The sequence below is a fragment of the Cydia pomonella genome, chromosome 3, assembly GCF_033807575.1.
Source record: "Cydia pomonella isolate Wapato2018A chromosome 3, ilCydPomo1, whole genome shotgun sequence".
Taxonomy (NCBI): Eukaryota; Metazoa; Arthropoda; class Insecta; order Lepidoptera; family Tortricidae; genus Cydia; species Cydia pomonella.
Genome location: NC_084705.1, coordinates 10,501,419 through 10,516,613, shown reverse-complemented (window position 1 = coordinate 10,516,613; position 15,195 = coordinate 10,501,419). Strand labels below are relative to the sequence as shown.

At 41.9% G+C, this 15,195-nt stretch overlaps 1 protein-coding gene across 1 annotated transcript in view; it reads left to right on the top strand.

The window, feature by feature from the left end:
• LOC133516032 (protein unc-80 homolog) overlaps window positions 1-15,195 on the top strand; it is an 82,717-nt gene that overhangs the window by 45,165 nt on the left and 22,357 nt on the right. The window contains exons 36-54 of the mRNA XM_061848716.1: window positions 877-989; window positions 1,326-1,479; window positions 1,759-1,988; window positions 2,329-2,554; window positions 2,779-2,965; window positions 3,359-3,528; window positions 4,007-4,255; window positions 4,715-4,844; window positions 5,006-5,146; window positions 6,129-6,322; window positions 6,849-6,994; window positions 7,306-7,500; window positions 8,085-8,280; window positions 8,669-8,887; window positions 9,772-9,917; window positions 13,033-13,219; window positions 14,334-14,495; window positions 14,740-14,832; window positions 15,027-15,137. Of these exons, the coding sequence (XP_061704700.1) occupies window positions 877-989; window positions 1,326-1,479; window positions 1,759-1,988; window positions 2,329-2,554; window positions 2,779-2,965; window positions 3,359-3,528; window positions 4,007-4,255; window positions 4,715-4,844; window positions 5,006-5,146; window positions 6,129-6,322; window positions 6,849-6,994; window positions 7,306-7,500; window positions 8,085-8,280; window positions 8,669-8,887; window positions 9,772-9,917; window positions 13,033-13,219; window positions 14,334-14,495; window positions 14,740-14,832; window positions 15,027-15,137 (3,249 nt within the window). The remainder of the gene's footprint in view (window positions 1-876; window positions 990-1,325; window positions 1,480-1,758; window positions 1,989-2,328; window positions 2,555-2,778; window positions 2,966-3,358; window positions 3,529-4,006; window positions 4,256-4,714; window positions 4,845-5,005; window positions 5,147-6,128; window positions 6,323-6,848; window positions 6,995-7,305; window positions 7,501-8,084; window positions 8,281-8,668; window positions 8,888-9,771; window positions 9,918-13,032; window positions 13,220-14,333; window positions 14,496-14,739; window positions 14,833-15,026; window positions 15,138-15,195) is intronic.

The following is a 15,195-nucleotide window of genomic DNA, read 5'->3' as shown; positions in this document are numbered from 1 at the left end:
CATTTGCTGGAACTGTTCACATCATTTTGTATAATTTACTACCATAATTTTTTGATGAATTTTTAAAAACTGTCCCTTCTCGTCACATATTACCGGGGACGCACGCTTGCGAGCTCATTATTAAAAGGCAAGATGAAATAAAAAAGTGGCTGTGACATAATCGGACAGACAGACGGATATGACGAATCTATAAGGGTTCCGTTTTTTGCCATTTGGCTACGGAACCCTAAAAACAAGCGCGAGTCGGACTCGCCCATGAAGGGTTCCGTACCATTTATGACGTATTAAAAAAAACTACTTACTAGATCTCATTCAACCAATCTTCGGTGGAAGTTTGATGGTAATGTACATCATATACATTTTTTTAGTTTTATCATTCTCTTATTTTAGAAGTTACAGGGGGGGGGGGGACACACATATTTTACCACGTTGGAAGTGTCTCTCGCGCAAACTATTCAATTTAGAAAAAAGTTATATTAGAAACCTCAATATCATTTTTGAAGATCTATCCATAGATACCCCACACGTATGGGTTTTATTGAAAATGTATTGTTTTTTTTTTCTATTTTTGTGTGAAAATCTTAATGCGGTTCATAGAATACATCTACTTACCAAGTTTCAACGGTATAGTTCTTATAGTTTCCGAAAAAAGTGGCTGTGACACGAACGGACAGACAGACAGACATGACGAATCCATAAGGGTTAAATTTTTTGCCATTTGACTACAGAACCCTAAAAACATGCTAAAATAAACCAATACTTGTTATTTAGATATTACGTAACAAAAGGTACAATTTCAACGACTAAATCTATCAATTTTACATTTTTGCTCTAAAATCGTTACCGGGCTCTTAAAGTTTTGTATGAATGTTTCAGATATATGGAGAGAAGTTTGGTCCTGAGGTGAATACTACGAACAGCGAAGATGGGCTTGGCGGAGCGCGCCGAGGGCGCCGAACGCGCAAGTCTTCGGAACACGCCACTGATAGGTTTGTGAACGACATTATTGGACAAGCATCCCTACAAAGCTCTATAAGCCTAAAACTTGATAACTCATTTTTTAAGTCTAAAATTACTCAAATAACGAGCAGATTCAACTGAACAGTAGACAGTACGTAGATATCGGTCAACAAAAGCGCGTTCTTATTGAAGTTCCTGGTTATGTATCGAACTTGCCGCGCATTTTTCGATTATAAAACATGAGTGGCCCATTTTAATTTTTTTAATGTATCTATTACTTATCTGACGGTTAAAATTATACTGGTATCTCCTAATTAAATTATTAATGACCCTAATTAAATCGTTGGTTTTATGTTCGCGTGCAGAATCGACAGGTCCGTGATCGAAAGCGCGGGGCTGGCGTACCACGCGGCCGGCGTGGAGGCCGCGGCGAAGCCCGCGGAGCCCGCCGCCGCGCCCGCTTCCTCCGCCTACCCGCCGGCCGAGCCGCCCGCTATACTCAAGTACCTCAAGGGGCAGGTAGGTCACCTTCAGCAGTGCCAGTCTGGTATCACATGCTGGCTCGACTCATCGCCTGCAACTACTATCGCCCGTCTCAAGGGCATTCTGCCGAAACGTCAAAATACCTATCGGCTTCTAACTTTATCAGAAATACCAATTACAAATAGCGTCATGTAAGTAATCTGCCACTTTCTGCGGAATGCTTCGGCAGACGATTATATTAATTTGAACTTTTTTGCTCTCAAAATATTCAACACTTACGTACTACTGCTCTAACTGCCCTCGTGATTGATTCAGGTCCGCGACGCATACCACGCGCCGCTGGCAGCGCTGATCAAAGGCGCCTGCACGATGGACGAGCAACTCTTCGCCGAGAGCGCCGCGGTGGCGTGGCAGCTACTATTGGAACCGGACCGGGAGTTGAGCGCCTGCGCCGCGTCGCTCTTCATACTCGCCGCTGTCAAAGCGCCCCTCACTGCCTCTGAGATTATGCACAATGACTTGAAGCACACCGACCCCGCGGTCAGGTTGGTTCTCATAAGGTCCTTATCGACTACGCGTTCAAACGCAAAGATTTCTTGTAGCTTACACATGCGCTTATTCAATTCAGTTCAATATTTTTTTCAGAAATTTAATCTATATAAAATTACATTCACAATAAATTAACTAAAATAAAAATTCAATGAATTATGATATCATGTCTTTTTTTTCAAGGCATAAACAAATCTTTTACAATTAAAGGACGTCTCGTTATAATTATTATTTTTGTTTCATTCAAGTTATTTTTTCTATCTAATAGCGTGTACGCCTTTGCGTCCGATCCTACCGACCGTTAGATCTTAGTCTAAAGACATTTTCATGTTACAGAATCAAGGCCATCTTAAAATTCCAAGTGATGTGGAAGCTCCGCTACCAAGTCTGGCCTCGCATGGAGGAGGGCGCCTCCGTGACGTTCAAAGTGCCTCCTCCCGGCATCGAGTTCACGCTGCCCTCGCCGAAGATCGGGATCGAGTCGCTGGCCGTCGTGGATCCGCCGTGGACGCCGCAGGTCAAAGACAAGGATATGGAGATGACCTTGAACCAGGAGCGGCATGTAAGTACTGTTTTTTTTACTTTATTATATTAGCATTACCTAAATCTACCTAGTTCTTCACGTGTGTGCTTCTAATGTACTTCTAACTATAAATCGATAAGCTTCAATCACTATCGCTATAGATATCCATTTCGAACTACACTCTCCACTGCCATAGACTACTACGGTTTTAAAAAATACTACTGTTCTATTCGCGATACTAACTCCTATCATTGTTTTCACAGCGGTCGCTAGTAACGGCGACCAAGACGCGCAAGAAGCAGCAGACGGAAGCCATCAAGCGCGCGCTGCAGCAGCGCAACGACAAGAAGCGCGCGGAGCGGGAGAGCTTCCTCATCACCACCATACCCATCACGCGGCAGGCGGCGCGCGAGCCCGCGCTCGACCACGCCGCCGACGACCACATCGAACGTGACTATCTTATTTTATTAATCATCGAAAATATGCTCTTATTTTATACGCTCTTATATACATATTATATTATAAAGGTTCGCTAACATAAAAATGGCAGCATTGGTACCTTATCCTTTGGTATGTGTACTTAGAAAATTCTTAGCTCCTTGGATTTTAAACTAATTTTTTTCCCTTTCTGATCTCAATTCAAAGACTTAGCAGACCCTAACGTTCCCATGGATTTCAAGTCAGGTCAGGGGGCGCAAGTTTTCTTGAGCTATGCTCCTGACTAATAAAAGAAATACTATCAAATGTGACAAACCATTTTCTGATATATAAGTTTAAAATATACGCCACCAATTATCACCAATTCTACCTTAGTCTCCTGAAACATCTGTCCATTGGTTACAGCGCCAGCGGACGAGGAGATCTCAGAAGGCGTCCGCGGCTCGCACCACACGCAGGTGGCGTCGGCGCTGTTCCCGTCGGCGCTGTGCTCGGCCGTGGCCGAGATCGTGTCGCTCCTGGACGACGCGGCGGTCTCCGCCGAGGGCTGCTCGGTCTACGAGGTTGCCTATCAGGTCAGATTGTTGTAATCTTATGTATGTCTACTGAAAGAGACCACAGGACCGAGTCGTAAGGAAGGAAGCAAATGTAGCACAATCAAGTAAGACAGCGTAATCTACATATCGATACCCTAGTTCATCATAGGGTCATTAATAACAATTGTTGTAATTTGTAGTGCACAGACATAAAAGTCTAAATTACAACCCCGCGTAATTATTACGATTGTGAACTACTTATAGGGTATCGATATAAAGAAAATGTTTAGCAGAGTTTATGATTCAGTCAAGAGACAGAGCAGATTGAGTGGCCAGAAACCTTATTTTTTCAATAGTTGCAGTGTGCCCCTTAATTCATTTTTTGGTCTTCACACTTATTTTGACAGTATTATTATGACAGCAAGAATGTTCGGTTCAGATCACTTTAATGTTTTTTTTTCTTTATTTTATGCTACTATACTTGCCATGAGGATGAACCTTGGTGTATTTTATGCAGGTTATTTGGGGCTGCCTAGTAGAAGACTCAGCTTTATTCCTCCGCCACGTACTAGAACGTCTGACGCGCGACCACCAAGACGAGATGTTCAAGTTGCTCCGTCACCTCATCCGCTTCATCCCGCGGCTGCCGCAACAAGCTGCCTTCGCGCTGTACAACTACATCATTGGTTACGTCATGTTCTACATCCGGTCACCGCATGAGGAGGGCCAAAGGCTTATTGGAGCAGCTCTTTCTATTCTTTGGATGGTAAGTTTCTCTTTATTCTACATATATGAATTTTTATCATTTTTTTTATACTACATCGGTGGCAAACAAGCATACGTCCTGCCTGATGAACCCATCGCCATGGCTGTACGCCTGCAACTTCTGAGGAGTTACATGCTTGTTGCCGACCCTCACACACACACACACACACACACACACACACACACACACACACACACACACACACACACACACACACACACACACACACACACACACACACACACACACACACACACACACACACACACACACACACACACACACACAATTCTCACAGTATATTCGCAGTGTCAGCTACGATGACGCGCAGATTGTCAAATCTAACCTTTAAATACATGACAATACGAGTCCAAGCACGCTTCGTCGTAAATGACAGGATCTATATATATCCTCCCGTTGGTTAAAAAACAGAATAATTATTCAAATTTTGGTTTTCAGGTTGTCCATAGCGTGCATGGTATAATGTTTAAAGATCTAAAACAAATTTTACGCAAGGAGCAATGTGACGCGTCTATTTTACTTACTGCCAACGTGCCCGCAGCCAAGAAAATTATTGTACACGGACCAGGTGAGAGGAGATAGTCATGAACTAATACGGAATTTAATAAAAAAAATCTTTGCATCATTTTATACCTAATTTACTGCCGTTTCTATAGAATCCAATCTTAAACATCGTCTAACGAAAATGCCATACATTTTTTAGTAAAAAGACTACTTCATTTCTTACAGCTGACAATGAGGGTTGCATTCCGTCACAGTTCCCAATTCAAGAAGACACTCAGTTTGGTCAAATATTAAAGGAATCGCTAGATTTCTTTGGAATACCAGAAAACCTACATAACGAACACTTCCTGGTTGATTTTAAAACTCGTAAGTACCTACGAATCATCATCTTTGTTTCACTGCAGGGTGCTGATATAAGAGACAGCAACCTCTAGCTTGGTCTTGGACTCTTGGTCAAATGGAGTATGAATATATTACCATGGATTCCAATGGTTTTGTATTGACACCAATAAATTAACGTGACGTGAAAAACCTGCAGGAAAAAAAAAGTATTAGGTAAGATACATCAAACATTTATTCAGCAAATAGGCCACAGGGGCACTTTTACATGTAATTTTTTTACAAACAATAAAAATAAGAAAATCCAAGTTCAAATATGGAATCAATGAAATATCAGATACTTTATTAGAGATGTATACAGTATCTAAATGTCGAATTACACAAAAAAAACTATGAAAAAAAAATACAACCAACAAATACCAAAAATTTTTTAGAGATTTCAAAGTCTCTAAGTGATGTAAAATATAATTATAAAAACGATTTTAAATTATTCTTAGAGATGTAAAAGGTCTCCAAGACTTGAATTAATATAAAATAATTAAACTAAAGAATAAATAATTAAAATACAAGAATTTAAATCGGACAGAAAAGAACCGAATGAAGTGTCTCACGTTAATGCCACTCAAAAGTAAAGTTTACATTAAAGTGTAAACTTGAACAGTCCAGTCTCCGCAAACAGATACCATATTTTAAGAAGTAGACATTAAGTCTGCGCGAGCGCGTTAAAGCGCCGCATCAACCTAACAGATAAGGCCACGCAAATAGTGATGTAGACGTTTTTGAAAATAATATTGTTGCCTTTCTTTCAGTAAAATCATGAAACAGTTTTGCAAATACACCAATAATATGCCCATGGACATCTACTATGACCCTTTATTACTTAGTTGGTCAGGAACAACATAACTTTTGACCCTCTATTTTCATTTTTTCCAAGGAGACTAAGGCGTAACAAAATGGAAAATAAACTCACTACCCTGTTTATTTTGTCAACCACGGAAAATGGTTGCAGGTCAGATCCATAACCCGCAGTCGTACGTGCGCGACTGGTACTTCTTCAAGCGCTCGCAGTACCCGCAGCTGGGGCTGGTGCACATGGCGCCGGACGTGGCCTTCGACAAGCTGCAGCAGCAGGAGCTGCTCTCCAAGTTCGTGGAGATCGGCAAGGTGCTGCTCACCTGGGCCATTCTGAAGAACGTCGACATGGTAACGTTATGATACTAAATTAATTATGTGCGACAAAAACGTTAGCAAGCGGCTCTAAAAAGCAGCAAATTTAAGGTTTATTTTTGTTTTCAAATAATTTACGATGAACAGTTTGGGTAGTTATTTCGTAGATAAATATGAAACCATCGATTATAATCGTATTAAAGAACTGCAGTATCATAATCTGTATATACTTACCTCTTTTTTTAACGCTGGAAAATACTTGTAGCATACCATTTCTCTTCGGGGCACAGGCATTTTGGGACGTTTGATAATGTAGGACTACTCACTATAAACCAGCGGTTTACTCTCATCGCGTTTAAAACTTGCCGCGGTATTCGCTTGCGCATACAACCGCGTGAAGTGTCGTCGATTGCTCGTCTTGCCAGGAGCTCAGACCAGAAGGGTATCTGAAATTATCCCTAGTAAGTTTATTGTGTAAAGAGTATCTGAAGTTATCACTAGTAAACTCCCACTACTGAGCCTATGTTTTTCTCGTTTAAACAGACTATTTTCTTCCTTTTAGGTGGTCCAACGTGTGGTGTTCCTCCACGACGAGCTAATGAAGCTGCCAGCATTCCCGCGCAAGGCGCTCGAAGCTGATCTGCAACTGTACAGCAGAGGGGCGCTCGGCTCCACGCTACTCGGCTTGGATGTGCTACACAAGTTTATGTATGTTATTAATAAGTAACTTTTGAACACTTCATATTCCCTTAGAACTGTAAGTGTTTCCACGCAAGGCGCTCGAGGCTGATCTACAACTGTTCAAGTTTATGTGGGTTGTTGAAGAAATAGTATATATATATATATATATATGGCGCTGTTATCTATTATTAGGATATGAAAACACAAGATTATAATTACCTATATTATTGAGCATACAACCACTAGATCCTGTCCAAAATGGTCAAGGTCTCCAGCTGAAAAGTCAGTTGAGGAAACAGGCCAGTATCTTCAGCCTACAATTTAGAAATGGATTCCAGGTGGGTCCGCCTCATAGCGCGCATGTTCGAGGCCATGGCGGGCAACTTCACGTCGTCGCGCGACATCCACCTGTTCCTCAACGTGCTGAACGGCGCGCTCATGCTGCACAGCGAGGACTCGCTCATACTTCGATACGTTATCGCTACCTACGTCAACGCTGCGTTCAATTTCAAGAACATCTTTTCTACTAATGGGTATGGCAAATTTTTTAGCCTTTTAGGCACTGTAGTAGGTTAGGTTATTCAAATGTGACCACGACCGACATGACGTCCCACTTTGTCGCTTGCCATAAGGACGCCTTAACAGGTTATTCGTATAAAGATACAAAAAAATCTCGTCCTTATGGCAAGCGACAAAGTGGGACATTTTGCCTGCCTCGGTCACAAATGTTTTTAAATTATGAAGATCTAATTTAGTAATTTTATAATTTACCCTCTTCAGAATATTTGCTAACACCAACATACATACATAAGCTAACCCATAAGCTAAACCTTATCTCGCTTCTATAAGATTTAAGAGTAGTTTATTAAAACTTCGTCCCCAAAGATACACAACTGAGACCGAATTTTACCTTTTTTTTAATGGGACTTACACCTACCTAACCGTACCTAATATTAACCATCCAAATGTTTAAACTGAATGATCCGGCTAACATCTCTTGGAATAAATCTATTTTGTTTGTTATCTCGTTTTGTTAAATAGAGACTCTGTAACTATGCGGATATTTTTAAAAGCTGAACCACTACTATCTACATTTTAATGAGTTATTATTTTTCAGATACCTTCTCATCATGCCGACACTGCTTCAGATCTATTCAAATTACCAAACGAACAAGCTAGTGACCACAACGATAGAGTACGCCGTGAAGCAGTTCTACTTGCTGAACAGAAAGCCGTTCATTCTGCAAATGTTCGGCTCCGTCTCCGCCATATTGGATACTGACGAGGAATCAGCTTATGGTGATGCCAGTAAGGTAATTCCACACAATTCGAAAACGTTATTTATTGTTATGAGGACAATACCTTCCGGGTAACCTTTAATATCATATTTGCTTTTTTTTCTTCGTAGATTTTGCCCTTGTCTTTCTCTTCATAGTATAGCCTTTTTAAGTTTCTCAACCGCCCATACCTCGGCAAGAAAATTTTATGGCAGAAAAACTTAGCTAGTTTTAATAGAGTCAAAAATGTCCGCTAGCGATCACATTTTCTTACCACTGTGACAGGGTATGATGTGGCACAGAAATCAAATTCCTTGACCGTACATCAAAAACTGTATAGATACAAAACTTCAACATATTTCTTAACATCCCAAACAAATAAAACTTTTCAAGTACATTAATCTCTGGTCTATTTGACTCGAAGGTACAATCGAGCTGTCTCTTCAATCTGCTGCTAAGCTTAGAGACGCCTTCTCCCGACCCGCTTCACATCGCTGAACTAATCAAAGAAGAGAAGCCGCTCAAGCCCATCGACTTCTGCTACCGGGATGAGGACGAGATGGTCAACGTGCTGGACTGCATCAGCCTGTGTGTAATGGTCGTCTCTTACTCTTCGGAGAGCATGCGGGGCTATCAGATGCTTGTAAGTAATTTCTGATACTCTAATTTAAGAAGACAACAGTGACACGACGCATAAAAACATGATATAACACGAGGAACCCGAAAGATTTTAACCACGCACTTCTAAGGCCAAAAGAAGGAAAAAAAATTATGAGTTTAAATAAATTTCGCCAAAAAAAACAACATTTTTTTTTTTTTCAAATTTTTGATTGTGTTTGTACATATAAGTTAATGTTATGGTAAAACTGGCACTGTAAATTAATTTTCACGATTTTTTATTTTGTTAAACCTAGTTTTTGCAAAGGTTTACTTGTCACTTTTTGACATCCATCAATATAGTACATTACGATACAAGTGCGAAAAATAGGAAATTCGAAACGAGTGGCGATAAATTAAAACACGACCGAAGGGAGTGTTTTAAATCGACACGAGTTGCGAATTACCTATTCGCACATGTATCGTACAACGTTTTACAGTACATATGGCCCTTTAAATGTTCGACACAGTAACGTAATATGCTACTTTTCGCACTAGTGCTATAAAGTAGCCCCATATGTACTGTAAAGGATATTTAGACTACGCCCCATATAGCATCATCGCCATCAAAAAGGCGTTTTCCACTAAGTTACTATAACATGTTTTTTTTATTGGTATTAACTCTGAAACTAGGCAAAAGCCAGAAAAGTTTATCCGACATTTTAGTTTCTAAATGTGATCAGGAATACACTGTTAAAATCTTTCGGTTTCCTCATGTAACATCGTGTATATTGAGCTCCACTCTTTTAAAAATTAGCAACACAAACCCTCATTAGTAGTAGCGAAGTGATTGAAATATTATAAAAACATAAATGTTTTGATGTGTTTCTGTGGTTCATTTTATAGTTTCATAATTTATATTTTTTGCAGATAATACTGGAAGCGATATTGCCGTGCTACGTGAAACAGATTCAATTACCAACGTACAATAGAGAAGGAAAGACTGAGAAAGAGATCATACAACAACTGGCGATTGCTATCAAAACTCTTGTCAATAACTGCGAAGGATTGTCAAAGTGAGTGTTTAGCGAACTTATGACATTTAAAATACTATTGAATTAAATAAAAGAATATTGAACAGGCCATTTATCCGTTTTAAGTCCGAAGTTTGCTGTCGAATTATCTATAAAAAAAGTAAAAATGGCAGCTACTATTTCCGATACCAATTACAGAATTATTAGAACTATCTAAAAATGTATAATTATTGATTAATAACTTAAATGTAAATGTTTTATCCTTTTTATGGTTCCGTACCTCAAAGGAAAAAAACGGAACCCTTATTGGATCACTCGTGCGTCTGTTTGTCCCTCCGTCCGTCCATCTGCCCTTCTGTCACAGCCTATTTGCTCCAAAACTACTGGACCAATTAAGCTGAAATTTGGTACACATATGTAAAATGAATTTTAGACACTTTAGGGGCCACTTTTGGGGGGTAAATGAGAAAATTAAAAAACTATATCTCTCGTTGTGAGAATCTCAAAAGTGTTTCTTTTTCATAATTTTATGATAAACAGTTTACGAGTTATTCAAGAAAGTTACCACCCCCTCCCTCCTCCCCCTTTATCTCCGAAAGTACTGGGTCTGAAGTTCTGAAAAAATACACAAAATAGTTCTATACCTAAAAATATCAGGAAAATCTTTTACAAATCTGCAGTCAAGCACGTCCGGGAGAGGCACGTGTATACGCAAGGCCGAAAGCTGCGCTGCGGGAGATTAATGTTCCAAGTATTTTAATTGCGAAGGTCGTAAGCCGAGCACCGCGTAGGGCCGAAGGCTAGAAGCGTCCGAGAGAGGCGCGCCTAGCGTGAGTCGAAATAAAGACAAATAAAACCGGCCAAGAGCATGTCGGGCCACGCTCAGTGTAGGGTTCCGTAGTTACTCTTCCGTCACAATAAGCTAAACTGGCGCTTAAAGTATAGTAAATTGTTAACCAAGGGATGAAACGGTACCTTTCACCCGAGTTAAACAAATAGGCAAATTTGCATAATCAGTACCTAGTTAAAGTAAGTCTTTTTACTATGAAGGGAAAACTTTTTGCGATAACTCAAAAACAGCTAAACTGATCATGCCCGCTATAGTTTTCATTTTATGTCTTTCGTAAGCTCTACTTCCACGATTTTTTTCATATTTTTTGGACCTATGGTTCAAAAGTTAGAGGGCCCCCCCACACATTTATTTTTTCTTTCGAAGCGATTATCTCCGAATATGTTCACTTTATCAAAAAATGTTTCTTGAAAACCCCTATTAGTTTTGAAAGACCTTTCCTACGATACCCCACACTCTAGGGTTTAAGCGAAAAAGAAATTTCACCCCCACTTTACGTGTAGGGGAGGAACCCAAAAAAAAAAAATTTTTAGATTTTATTGTACGACTTTGTCGGCTTTATTGATTTATATATTCATGCCAAATTTCAGCTTTCTAGCACTAACGACCACGGAGCAAAGCCTCGGACAGACAGACAGACAGACAGACAGACGGACATGGCGAAACTATAAGGGTTCCTAGTTGACTACGGAACCCTAAAAATGCAATTAGGCTGTATCTGGCACACAGCCGCAATGGTAGTTGTACTATTGTTACGTGTTTGCGTACTAAAGTGCGCACTCGTCGGACGCTCCGAGCTTTCAGCTCTACGCGGACCTTGGCCTTCGACCGCCACATTTGGGCGCTTGTGATATTGTTCTGCATTTTATCTTGCTACCCGAGCTACTTTGCACCAGTTTTGTACATTTTCGCACACAGCAGCTTCAAACAAGAGCAAGCGTAAAATATCTGTAACAAATCACACTTTTTTTTTTACAACTTGTTATAAGTAAGTGAGTAAATATTCTTTATTGCACCAACAATTATAAATTTTACATATATGTAAAACTACAAATAAATTTTAAAGGAAAATAGAACCAGGTAACAACAGGCGGTCTTATCGCTAAAAAGCGATCTCTTCCAGACCAACTTTAGGTAGCAGGAAATTTATAATATTTTATTCTTGTGTTAATTAAGTAAGGTCTATCAAATAAAGTCACTTTTTTTCTAAAAACGGCCGCGGACTGACAAGATCACTTCGTAAATACCGCGCATAAGTGTTATTTTAGCTTTGCGTCGTTTCTAGCGCAAAACGAGCGCCATCGCTGTCAGCGGTACATTCAATTCTAGTAAAGATTTATAAAGGATCTTATTCTGTAGACAGTTTCTCCATTTTCAACCTATTACATATATACAAATTAAATAACCTTACAACTATATTTACAGAACTTATATCTATATTTACATTGCTTCGTTACGAAATGGCAAAGTGTTCCAAGTTATTGTAATACATTTTTTCTAAACACCACCTTCAGTTCCTTAGGGAGATAGTTATAAATTTTTGTGCACATAAATACTATATTTTTATTAACAAGGGCAGAGGTCGTTCCCGGATAATGTAGGTTTAAACCATGTCTGGTATTGTATCTTGAGGTTGAAGCTAAGCTACAGAATGAGCTTAGGTTATTTTTAACAAATAGACTCGCTTTATAAATGTGGAGTGAATGAAGTGTTAATATGTTCAGTTCTTTAAAAATTGGTCGGCATTAGTCAGTTTGTTGAGCCCCGTAAGTGCGCACAAGCATTTTTTTTTAAAGTAAAAATATTTCTGACACGCTTGTACTGTTACCCCATAATATTAGGCCATACCTAAGATTTGACATCACGTAACCATGAAACGCCAGAAGGGCGGTTTTTTGGGATGTGATGGATTTGAGTCGCTTAAGTGCAAAAACAAATCGGCTCAATCTGGTCTGCAATCTGCTAAATACTTAGTGGCTTCTTTCCTAAACATTTATATAAAAATTATCCATACAGCTGTTGTAACTGCATGGATATGAGCCACCGCGCCATAACACTTTCCGTTACATCTGGTTTTTTGATGTACAAAAAAATATTGTTAAAAATTGTATTATGTACGGAACCCTTGAAACGCGAGTCCGACTCGCACTTGACCGGTTTTTTATTGTCGAACGTACCACATTAATTGTGATTGATTATACAATTTATAGATATTCATTAATAACCTTTAAAAATCGGAATATGTCACGCGTTACGCGACACACGTAGTCCAGTAGGGTAGAGGTTAATCATATATAATTATTTCAGGTCATACAACGGGCCATACCGTACGTCGCCGGAGCACAAGGGCTCGTCCCAGCGCGGGGTGCGCACGGCGCCACCGTCCCAGTTCAAAGGGCTCGACGGGCTCGAGGACGAGTCGCACTCGCGCTACGTCAGCGACCACTCGCGCGCGCAGCCCGTGCCCGAGTACACCGGCGCTGAGGACTCGGAGGTACCAGACCGTACTACATTATAAGGCTCGACGGACTCGAGGACGAGTCGCACTCGCGCTACGTCAGCGACCACTCGCGCGCGCAGCCCGTACCCGAGTACACCGGCGCTGAGGACTCGGAGGTACCAGACGGTACTACATTATAAGGCTCGACGGACTCGAGGACGAGTCGCACTCGCGCTACGTCAGCGACCACTCGCGCGCGCAGCCCGTGCCCGAGTACACCGGCGCTGAGGACTCGGAGGTACCAGACCGTACTACATTATAAGGCTCGACGGGCTCGAGGACGAGTCGCACTCGCGCTACGTCAGCGACCACTCGCGCGCGCAGCCCGTGCCCGAGTACACCGGCGCTGAGGACTCGGAGGTACCAGACCGTACTACATTATAAGGCTCGACGGGCTCGAGGACGAGTCGCACTCGCGCTACGTCAGCGACCACTCGCGCGCGCAGCCCGTGCCCGAGTACACCGGCGCTGAGGACTCGGAGGTACCAGACCGTACTACATTATAAGGCTCGACGGACTCGAGGACGAGTCGCACTCGCGCTACGTCAGCGACCACTCGCGCGCGCAGCCCGTACCCGAGTACACCGGCGCTGAGGACTCGGAGGTACCAGACCGTACTACATTATAAGGCTCGACGGACTCGAGGACGAGTCGCACTCGCGCTACGTCAGCGACCACTCGCGCGCGCAGCCCGTGCCCGAGTACACCGGCGCTGAGGACTCGGAGGTACCAAACCGTACTACATTATAAGGCTCGACGGACTCGAGGACGAGTCGCACTCGCGCTACGTCAGCGACCACTGGCGCGCGCAGCCCGTACCCGAGTACACCGGCGCTGAGGACTCGGAGGTACCAGACCGTACTACATTATAAGGCTCGACGGACTCGAGGACGAGTCGCACTCGCGCTACGTCAGCGACCACTCGCGCGCGCAGCCCGTGCCCGAGTACACCGGCGCTGAGGACTCGGAGGTACCAGATCATACTACATTATAAAATAATCAGGCTAGCTAAATTTACTCCAACCTGAGATAGTTTAACGTTTTATACCAACCTAATTAAATGCAAACCCATCATAAATCGCAACATCAGCGTATTGGTTATTTGCAGTTAATACGGGCAGAATACCGTCGTCCGCGCGACGTGTTGCTGTCGCTAGTGGGAGACTTCATCGGGCGGGCGACGACGCGGCTGCTCGACCTCAACGGCTCCAAGGGCAGCGGCGGTAGCGAGGGCAAGCCGGTCGAGCTGCTCGACTGCAAGTCGCATGCCGTGAGTCAAATATCGGACAAGTATTCTCATTGTGGCTCGATTTGTCCAGCCGGGAACTTTATCCAGGCTTCATAAATTCTACCTCAAAAATTATCTGGTCTAATATAGTCTAGACTCTGACGTATAATAAAACCTCTTTTTCTTCATGTAACTTTGTGTTGGACAAATTGGGTAGTTTGTTGATTTATTTCTTGTCTTGATTTCTGATTTGCGCTGATAAACTATTTTTCTTTAATATTAATAGCGGCTGGCAGAGATCGCACACTCACTCCTGAAGGTGTCGCCGTATGACCCTGAATCAATGGGCTGCCGTGGTCTGCACCGCTATATGACTCAGGTAAGCATTAATTTCCATTATTGTAACTAAATCAGAGCAGTCCACTACGCTTTAACAAATTAAAACGTCAACGGGGCTATATATACCAAATAGCGGCACGCTTATTGAAATGTTACTGTCTTCTAATGTTGTGTCGTTATACGCAGCGTACGGCATCAACTGGCGACTCAAACTTAAATTAGTGTTTGTCGTAGGTGCTGCCGGCAGCGGATTGGGCCGATGACGCCCTACGTCCCGCTCTTATTATGATCCTAAGGCGTCTGGATAAGGTCTTCCTTAAGATCGCCAAGAAACCTAGCATAAGGGTAAGTCTAGAGTTGAGTAAGTTTGGCTAATATAGTTTCCTGGCTTGTTTTTAAAAGT